Below are 9524 nucleotides of genomic sequence, written 5' to 3'. Positions count from 1 at the left end.
TTCTTCTGATATGGAGCTGTTTTCAAAGAAGAAGTCAAAATAGCGATGAGTCATGTTTAAGGTCTAAGCACACATGGCCTTTCTCTTTTCCCCACTGCAAACCTGCAATTTGTTAGGAATCTCACAAGAAATTCTATTTACAATCAAAGGGATGCCTTAAGCCCTTGTCAACCCCTGGGACCTGTGCTTCTATCTTATCAGATTGTTTCCCACCCAAGGCGCCCCTAGAACTATGCTGTAACCCCATTTACTTAAAAGGAAACTTTTGAGACCCCAGAGGCATCAAAATAAAAACCCATGGTTTCTGCTGAGTCATTTCAGCAAGACCTTGAGTATCCACATTGGAGTGTGCCTTCTCTTTCCCATAGTATCTCTCTTTCTACTAACCCGAGGCTTAACGACTCTTTAAAATAAAATCCAGCAGGGCATCGTGGCGCACGCCTTTAATCCCAGCACTTGAGAGGCAGAGGCAGGCACCTCACTGTGAGTTCAAGGCCAGCCTGGTCTACAAAGTGAGCCCAGGACAGCCAAGGCTACACAGAAAAACTCTGTCTAAACAAACCAAACCAAACAACAACAACAACAATTTAAAATAAAATCTAACTGTGCTTCAGATTGGCTCATCCCTGAATTCTTTACAGCAGGGAAGTCAAGAGTCTGTGCAGAACTCAGACAGTGAGTCTCTGGCCTGGCGCCACACTGGTTGTGACATCAACTGTGCTGCGCCTCCACCTCAGAGTGTGACCTAGAAAGGGAGGTGCCCCCAGCACTCACCCTGCTCAGCTGCAGTGCAAGGATCTTCTCTAACCTGGTCCCCAGCAACCCACAGGGAAAAAGTAACAATTATCTACTTGGCAAATGAGTAAACGGAGGCTAGGAGAGGCCGAACATTGTCTGAAGCCGGTAAATGAGGCTTCTAATCAGATGGCAGAACTCTTTCTGAAGGCCTGGCCCGAGCCCTTGGCAGCTGAGGGGGTCCCTGAAGATGGCATTCTGGAGGTTAGAGCAGGGTCGGGTTACAGGGTCACGGGGTTACAGGGTCACGGAGGAGGCTGATGTGACTGAATGTGGGCGGGGTTTGGGCCCTATGTCTGCCTTTCATGCTCAGAGGAGACAGGAAGAGGGTATGCATCCCAGAACAAGGTTAAGGATAGCTTTTTGTGCTGGGAGGACGGGGCAGAGGCAGGGGCACAATGGCCTTGGTGAGGCTTTGTCTTTTTAGCTGGATGCCTGCTCCGCCTGTCTTTTCATATACTTACTTGAACCATTTCAGTGAACATTCAAAGCACCCAAAGGAAAATAAACTGGAGCTGATGGGAGGACCAGGAAGGCTCTATGTGTCTCATAGCAAGCTGAGCAAGTTGGCAAAGATGCTGGCCAGGAGTGGACTATGCCAGGCCGATGGGCGCTGCTGGTCCCTCTTTCCTGTCCTCTTCTCCCTCTGAAATAGTCGCATCTCTGTAGAACTTAATGAGGGAGGCGCCCACAGCTGCTCAGAAATGATCTCCCTGCATTCACCCCTGCATGGTGGTCCTTTTGTGTGCTATAGACCAATGGAGACTGGGCTAGGGTCAGGGTAGGAGGAGGGGTCCCCAAGGCTCTGCTGGCCTAACTTGCTGAGGGAGGTGGCTGCGCTTTCAGCTTCCAGGGTCCTGAGGTACTACTATCTTGAGACCCCACCAGATGTTCACCTTGTCTTTACTTGAGGGACTTATTTTAACCCTTGCTTTGCAGATGAGGAAACTGAGGCTCAGGGAGTTTAAAAAAAAGGGGGGGGGAGGCGGGGGAGCTGGCCTGTGTACCTGACTCTGCAGTGATATTTCCTGGAGACATGCCCTGCACGTAATCAATCTTTAGCATCCCCTCCGGTGATAGGAAACCGAGGCCTAGAGAGGCCAGGCGATTTCAAAGACAGAGATGGCAAGCATGTAGCTGGGGTTCACAAGTCACCTCTGTAGCCTGGCCAAGGATGAGGTATCACAGTTGGGACCCCCATGTAGAGGTTCGGCTCTCCTTGGCTTTCAAGCCTCCACAACTATGAGGAATTGGCCTTGGTATTTTAAACATGGCTCTCATCTGAACTTATACTTTCTGGACATGTGATTTTTGGACAAGTCACCCCATTCCCTCATCACTGACAATCTCATCTGCCAGGGCCACTGTGAGAAGTAAATGCTAAAAATCTATACAGAGTACATAGTGCAATGTGTGGTCCCCAGAAAGAGCCCAGTAAAGGCCAATGCCAATTATAATTTCTCCTGTCCTTATTCGTTGGTTATGTTGGGAGGCAGGGAGTATGTCAACTTCCTCTCTCTAGAGAGGTCAACCATATAGATGACTTCCCCAATGTCCTACAGCTGGCCAATGCACTCTTTGGATATGTTCCTCACCACAGCTGTATGTGGCTCAGGTCCTGGGTAGCCCTTAAGGCCAGCACAGATATATTCCAGGGTCACTCTGAGGTTGAAATAACTAAATGTGGCTGAGGTTGAGGTGACTGAATATTTCGGAGGAAGTACAGATCATGGACACGTCTGGGGTTTGCATTTCCTGCTCTTGAGACAGGGAGGATGTGCATCCTAACATGAGCACTCTAGGCACTGGAGGAGAGAGAGCTAGACACACGTAGCCCTGGCCCACAGGCTGACTGGCCAAGCCCAATGAACAAATAAACCTGTCCCTCTGGAGCAGGATGGGCCTTAGGCAGCCACTGTTGCTGCTGTGCTGCCTCCAGTTGACTATCGGCCAGTTGCTCATCCCCAGGCCAAGACTTCTGGAGCAGCAGTTTTTAAGCCCTTCTTGGAAATAGCATCCTGTTCCTCTGAAAAGCAGAGGCCACTTGCTCCACCCCATCCCCCGCACCGACTGCCCAGAAGGCCAGTGGAGAGGTTAGGAAATCAACCCCAAGCTATTCCATTCGGCAACCGAGATTTATTTCTTGTGGCAACCGAGATTTATTTCTTGTTTGCATAACCGAAGGCTGAAAATGCCAAGAATTTACAGGCAGCCTGGGGAGGCCAGGGCAGCTGGGAGCCCCCACCATCCTGGGAGGGTCTCAGGCAGGGCCAGGACCCCACACTCGGCTCTTTCTGACTGTCTTCTTGACTCTTTGCCTGCAGGCCAAGCCACCAGGCTGAGGGTCTCAGCTACTCTGCTTGCTGACAGGGGCCTGTGTATCAGTAAAGGCTGACTCCTCCACCCCCACCCTCACCCCCACTCCCAGCCACGTGACTGTGGACAGAAGGGCAGAGGGACCCCAGCCTAGCAGCTTGGCTTGATGGTGGGCACTGGCCTTCAGGTCCTGGGGTCCAAGGTCTCCAGATTGGACACCCAGAGAGGTAGAGGCAGGAGAGGTAGCTTAGGGACTTTGGAAGGGCAGCTGAAGGGGATGAGAGAGAGACACACAAGGAGACAGACAGACAGACAGACAGACAGACACACAGACAGACGGACACACAGACAGACACACACACACAGATAGACAGACACACACAGACAGACAGACACACACACACACACACACACAGACAGACAGGCAGACACACAGACAGACAGACAGGCAGACACACAGACAGACAGACAGATAGAAACAAAGAGAAAAGGAGAGACAGACAAAAAGAAAGACAGAGGGAGAGACAAGAGAAAGAAAGAAACAGGGATAGAGAGAAAGAGGGAGGGAGGGAGGAAAGGGGAGAAGAGAGAGAGAGAGAGAGAGAGAGAGAGAGAGAGAGAGAGAGAGAGACATAGAAACAAAGAGAGACAGGCACAAAGAAAGAGACAGATATAGAGACAGGAACAGAAAGAAAGAAACAGGAAGACAGAGACTGGCAGTGGCCTCGAACCCTAAAGCTGCACTTACAGACAATAAGGAAGCACAGGGCCTGAGTTCAACGTGTGGTGTCTGCTTTTCCCCTGTGGCCCTAAAGATTTGGGGAGATATGCTGCTCTCGGGCAGTGCATATGGGCTAGGGCTCAGCACTGGGGTCTGGATTGGGTGTTTCTCATTCATAGAGAGCTGCGGGCACAGAAAGAAGTCAAGGATGGTAGTCTGTGGCTGAGAGTCCCGAGACCAGTGGACACTGACCGCAATGAGCAACTGGGAACCCTAGGAATAAGAGGGAGGTCTGTGGAGTCACCCCTGGGGGCAGGCATTCCCCTGCCGGGTCCAAGGTTACAAGCCTTTGCTGCCCTGTCTTATAGCTGCTGTCCCAAGTAAAGGTCCCTGGTTGCCCTGGGAGGTCTGGGGTTAACCACTGAACAACACTGCTCAGCAGGAACCCCTTTCACTTGCTGTCCCCGCCTGCCCCCTCAGGTGGAGGCATGGAGCAGAGCTGAGCGGCTGGTGTGAGGACCACAGTAGGAATTGTGGGTCATGAGTCACCGAGCAGAAGCTTTGTGGGAAAAGAGAGGAGGAGCGAGGTGGGGAGAGTAGGGTAAAGAAAGGCAAAGGAGGGGTGCAGGGAGGAAGGGTGAGAGAAGAAAGGTGAGGCCGGCCTAACGTTGTGAGTGTGAGTGGTAGGACTCCAGCAGCCGCATGGTAAAGAGATGGGGACTTAGAGGCTCCCTCTAGCATTGTCCCCCGGCCCCCAGCTTCCACAGTCAGGAGAAGGCATATGCAGCGGGAGAGAGGACTGCTGCCTCATTCTGCCTCAGTTTCCTCTCAGGCACTCTGTGGGAATGGGCAGGGAGCTCACAGCAGGGAGGGGCCTCCCCTCCAATGGCAAGAGAACCAACTTGGTGGTGGAGAGCTTGGGCAGGTTTCTGGTGGTGGCTCTAATCATGAAGATGTGATCAGGGCACGTTTGCAAACTCTTAAAACAAAACAAAACGAAAGCCAAAGAGGAGACTGGGAGTTTTAGTGGCTCTGAGGCACGGCAGGTAGGGATGGGAGCCCAAGGAGAGTGCCAGCTGCACCTACAGAGGGCAGAGCATCCCTGCCTGAGAGGAGAGGCATGTTTAAGGGATATGAATGTGTGTGAGACAACGTGTGTGTGTGTGTGTGTGTGTGTGTGTGTGTGTGTGTGTGTGTGACGATGCTTGCGGGTGTGTTTTCATGCGCATTATTTGTGTGTGCATGTGTATTATGTGTGTGCTTTTGTGTGTGGGATGATGCTTGTGTGTGTATTTGTGTATGCATGTGTGTGTATAGGTGTGTGTTTGCTTGTGTATATGTGAATACATGTGTGCATTTGTGTGGGGGAGGACGTTTGTGTGTGTATTTGCATGTGCAGATGTGTGTGTGTGTGTGTGTGTGTGCACATGCCTCTGTGTGTGGCTATTCATAGGAGCTAGGAGTTACACATCTCAATTGTGGGTAATGAGAGACTCAAGCCTTCAGGACTTGCATCTATTTGCAGAGAGGACCCTGGAGCAAACCATCTGCACACTGAGAACCCAGTGAGGAGGAAATGTGGTGAGCACTATGTGGTTCAGCCTTCCTAGAGGAAGGCAGTGCTTCCACTTCATGAGGCAGAGTCTCCAAGACCATGAAGGGGAGGGATAACTGGAGCGTCAGGGTCAGAGCTCTCCCCTTGGCTCTGCTGCTGCCCAAGGAGGTGCCATACTCAGTCAAGCCAAGTGACTTCTAGGTATGTGTGGTTCCACGCATCTGCTCTGTAGCAGGGTCTACAGGCGCTGGGTGAGCTGGCACGAGTGCCGAGGAGCACAACAGGCTATGCTTGACCCAAGGGGCCCCTTAACCAGAAGATGGCAAGACTGCTCACCAAAGACGGGAGCCTGCTGAGAAAATAGCACTGGCGGTGACATTCTTTGCATAGAGATATCTCACTGCCCTTTGGCCCATATGATTAAGAGGGGCCATGACTGAGTTCAGAGTTGGGGTGACTCAACAGTGTGGACTGTGCTGAGGGGCTACAAACACATCAATGCACTGTCTCTGTGCCCGGTGAGCTGTGCCATGCTTGTGTGGCGCATGCAGCTGGGACGAAGCACAGAAGGGCGAGGAGAGCCCAGTGTTCCCAGCACCATGTGACCTTCTGTCAGATGAGGAAACAGGCCTTGTTCGTCCCCAGTCACATGATTAGTCAGTGCCTTCTGGCCTGCCAATGTAAGGCCAGGGTGGAGGACCCATTGCTCAGGTCCACAGGACTCCCTGAACTATCAACCTAGGTGGGTGACACTCAGGTAGGATCCTTGGCCACAGACAGAGTTGAGCCTAACGACCTTCTGTCTCAAAGATCATCAAGTTAAATTCTTCTACTGGCTTAGCTGTTTTCCAGACACTAGGTCCGGGGGATTCAAAGGACAAGAGGGTAGAACTTGGGGTAGGGAACTACAGGAAGTGAAGGCAGTGTCCAGAGGAGAGATGGCAAGTCCTGGGCCAGGGAGCACAGAGAAGGCCATAGTTGGTCCAGGTGGGGCTACAAGAGATGGATAGGGCACAGGAAGACATGATCTGGGCAGACCCAAGAGGATGCTGCTGGCTGCCATCATTGTCCTGAGGTCAAGGAAGATGACCTGAGCTGTGTTCATATGATTTGGGACCCAGAAGGTGATCTGAGGAGGAGGAACAGGAGGAGTGGGGGCAGGAGGAGGAGGAGGAGGAGGAGGAGGAGAAAGAGCTAAGATACCTCCATCTTGGTGAGCATGGGGGAGGTGCTTGGGGATGGCTAATGCTGTGGAAATACGTCAACAGAAAGAGGAAAGTCCACGTTAATAGTGGGAGGGATGTGAGGAGGTTGAGCGGCCCTGTTCCCTCCGAGCCTGAGGGAGATCTGGAGACTGGATGGCACCGGACAGTCCCCATAGCTGTTTATTATAGCCAGGGACACATCTGGCAAGAGGTGGGTAGAGAGGAGAAGAGGGAGGCTAGGGAGGAAGGTTTGGCTCAGACATCTCACAGAACCTGGGGACAGCTGCCCACAGAACCAGGCTCCGTGCAACCCGGAGCATTCAGAATGGGGGCATGGACACAGGATGCGGGTGGGCTGGAAGAGCTGAGGGGCAGGAGGTAGGGAGCAGCAGCTAGGATGTAGCAGGGACAGGCGGGAGGCTACACATGTGTTGGGAGTGGGGGCGCGAGAGCCTGTGGGAGCAGGACACCAATACGTGTCATATAGCATGCTGACTACAGGGAGATCACCCAGGGGTGTGCGTTATACTCGTATGGGTCCGTGTGTGTAAATACCAAATGTGCGTGCTCTTTCCTACCAACTGCTGACATACCTGATAACCCGGGTTTCAACTCTGGGACCCAAATTGTGGAAGGAGAGAAGTGACTCCCACAAGCCACCCCTTGACTTCCACACACGTGACACGCAACGCCAACACACATATACACACAGGTAAATATGTTATCCCATGTAATCATTTTACCCCCCCCCCCAACAGCTTGCAAGCTACAGCGTGAGAAAGTCATTCTGGATGGCCATGACCCTCCCTGGGTCATTGTCTGTCAGGCGTGTTCTGTCTCTCTTGTTCTAAACCTCCGTACATTGGTTCAGCCCCTACCTGACATGGCCCTAGGTCTCCTCTTTTCTTGGTGGGTGGTTCTTACTTAGGGACTCTGGCTGGCCACATCCTGGTCCCACAGGACAGGATCCTGCTCACACACTCATAGCCCAGGCTGCCTTCTTCAACTCTGTACCCAGTGCTTACCGAGGTATAAACTGCTCAGCGTTTGTTGAAAGAGCGAGAAGGTGACCAGAGACCCTTCGCCAGTCCTAGCACTGGGCCCGGACTTCAGTGATGTACCTGCCTCTTCGCTCTTTGCCACCTGACTCCCAGTTTACCGGTGACCCCCCAGAATAAATCAGAATCAGACAGCCATCCTGTAGGCCTTCAGACTCTCATGTATGGGGCTTACAGTGTCCATGGAGACCTCACACCTGGCCTCCCAGAGGCCACTATACCCCATAATGTCTTCTACTAAAATCAAATCCACTAATCTCAGCCTGTTCACAACTCTGTGGTATCCAAGTCACTTAGAAGCCAAAGTCCCAAACGCTCATCCATCCAGGAATGCCCACATCCCTTCCTCCTCCTTCCCCAACTTACAAGCTCTCTCTTGTACCCTCACCTCTCCAGGATACCCTCCAGGTCCCCATTGCTGTCTTCACTTCCTCAGATACCCTCCACGGATCTGACCTGGGAAAGCTGCCCTGTGCCTTCTTCCTGTCTCCGTCTCCTCATGTGTCACTGCCCCACATGGCAGACAACTTTTCCTCGCCCTTTCCCCAGCCCATTGGATAGGAATGTATTGTTCTGTTCCTGTGGGGATGCCGGGACACTTTGAATGGTCCTGACTCATGGTCAGCACTCAGCAAATTCCTCTGAAATGAATGAATGAACATTTGTGAGACGCCTGGCCAAATGATGCTCAAGTTCTGCATATGAGGCCTCATAGCCATCCTCATCCAGGACTCTCTTTGGGCCCCACATCCCAGAGGCTGTATACAACATAAAGCTCGGGCCTCTCTATCCTGGGATAAACATATCTGGGCTGATACTCCACCTGACAACAGGGCAGTCCCTTAGCCACCCACTAGCCCATCACACAACCCCAGCGGTACCTTCAGCAGCCACTGAGTATTATTTTCTAGTATCTTCTCCAACTTGCTCACTCGCTGGGCCCGCTGGGCTCGAGAGTCTGCAACGTGCAGCGTGGAGGCAGGCAAATCCCCCTGGAGGCTGTTGGAGCCGCCAAAAGCCTCAGGTGCCACAGGTGCCACAGGTGCCACAGGTGCCACAGGCGCCTGCTGGCAGGTATCGGGCTCCGGTAGCACAAAGGTGTAGCTGCACTGGCCATGCTGGACCCGGTGAATCTGGCGGCGCCCACTGTCTGCTGGCCCTGTCTGCTGGGCTGTAGCCACGGTGGCCAGCAGGAGGAGGGCACCTAGCAGCATGGCTGGCTGGCAGAGTGCCCGAGGCCAAGTGGTGGCGGTGAGGTGGTCTTGTCAGAGATACCAGGGCAGGTACCCACTCACAAGCTAGCCTTTGCCCAGATGTGCAATGCAGCTGGGGCCTGGGAAGACAGACTTGGCTGCCGAATCCTCCTGCTCTAAGTCCTGAGGGCCACAGCTCCTCTGGGCTATTTATACTCAGGGCAGCCACAGCTGCTCGCTTTCCCTGTGAGGCCTCGCCTCCTGCTCCCCCCCAGGCTACTCTGTCCCCTTCCTGCCTCTTCCTCCTGCCCCTGAGGCTTTGATTGTGCAGTGGGGCCTGTCCTCCCTGGCCAGGCTCGAGGCCGCCCATGCACACGCACACGCACACGCACGCACTGGACCACAGCTCATGCAAGACTCCCCGCCCAAGTGGGAAGCATCTGAGTCTCTTCCTCCACTCTCCCCAGCTTTCTCTTCTCTCCACCCTCACCCCTGTCCCCCAAAGCCTGGTTCTCAAGTTTCAGCCCCTCCACCTTCCCCCCTCTGATTCCAAGTTAGGCTTGGAGCACGGGCAGTGACCCCCCTACAGCAGCCTAGGGAGGGCGGGAGCAAGGCAAGGCTGGGGAAGCAGCCTGGAGACAGAAAGCCTTCCAGGGCTGGAGTGGAGTCCTGTGGGTGCCC

General features: G+C 53.4%; 1 protein-coding gene across 1 annotated transcript in view; it reads right to left on the bottom strand.

Moving 5' to 3' along the window:
* Positions 1-9140, bottom strand: part of ANGPT4 (angiopoietin 4) — a 37155-nt gene extending 28015 nt beyond the window's left edge. Inside the window, exon 1 of the mRNA XM_084775334.1 lies at positions 8532-9140. Coding sequence (XP_084631460.1) covers positions 8532-8864 — 333 coding nt within the window. The 5' untranslated portion in view covers positions 8865-9140. The remainder of the gene's footprint in view (positions 1-8531) is intronic.
* Positions 9141-9524: the final 384 nt, after the last annotated feature.

Source organism: Acomys minous (genome assembly GCF_964271855.1).
Source record: "Acomys minous genome assembly, chromosome: 3".
NCBI lineage: Eukaryota > Metazoa > Chordata > Mammalia > Rodentia > Muridae > Acomys > Acomys minous.
Note: the sequence above shows the minus strand (reverse complement) of the source record. Positions and strands in the feature narration are given on the sequence as shown.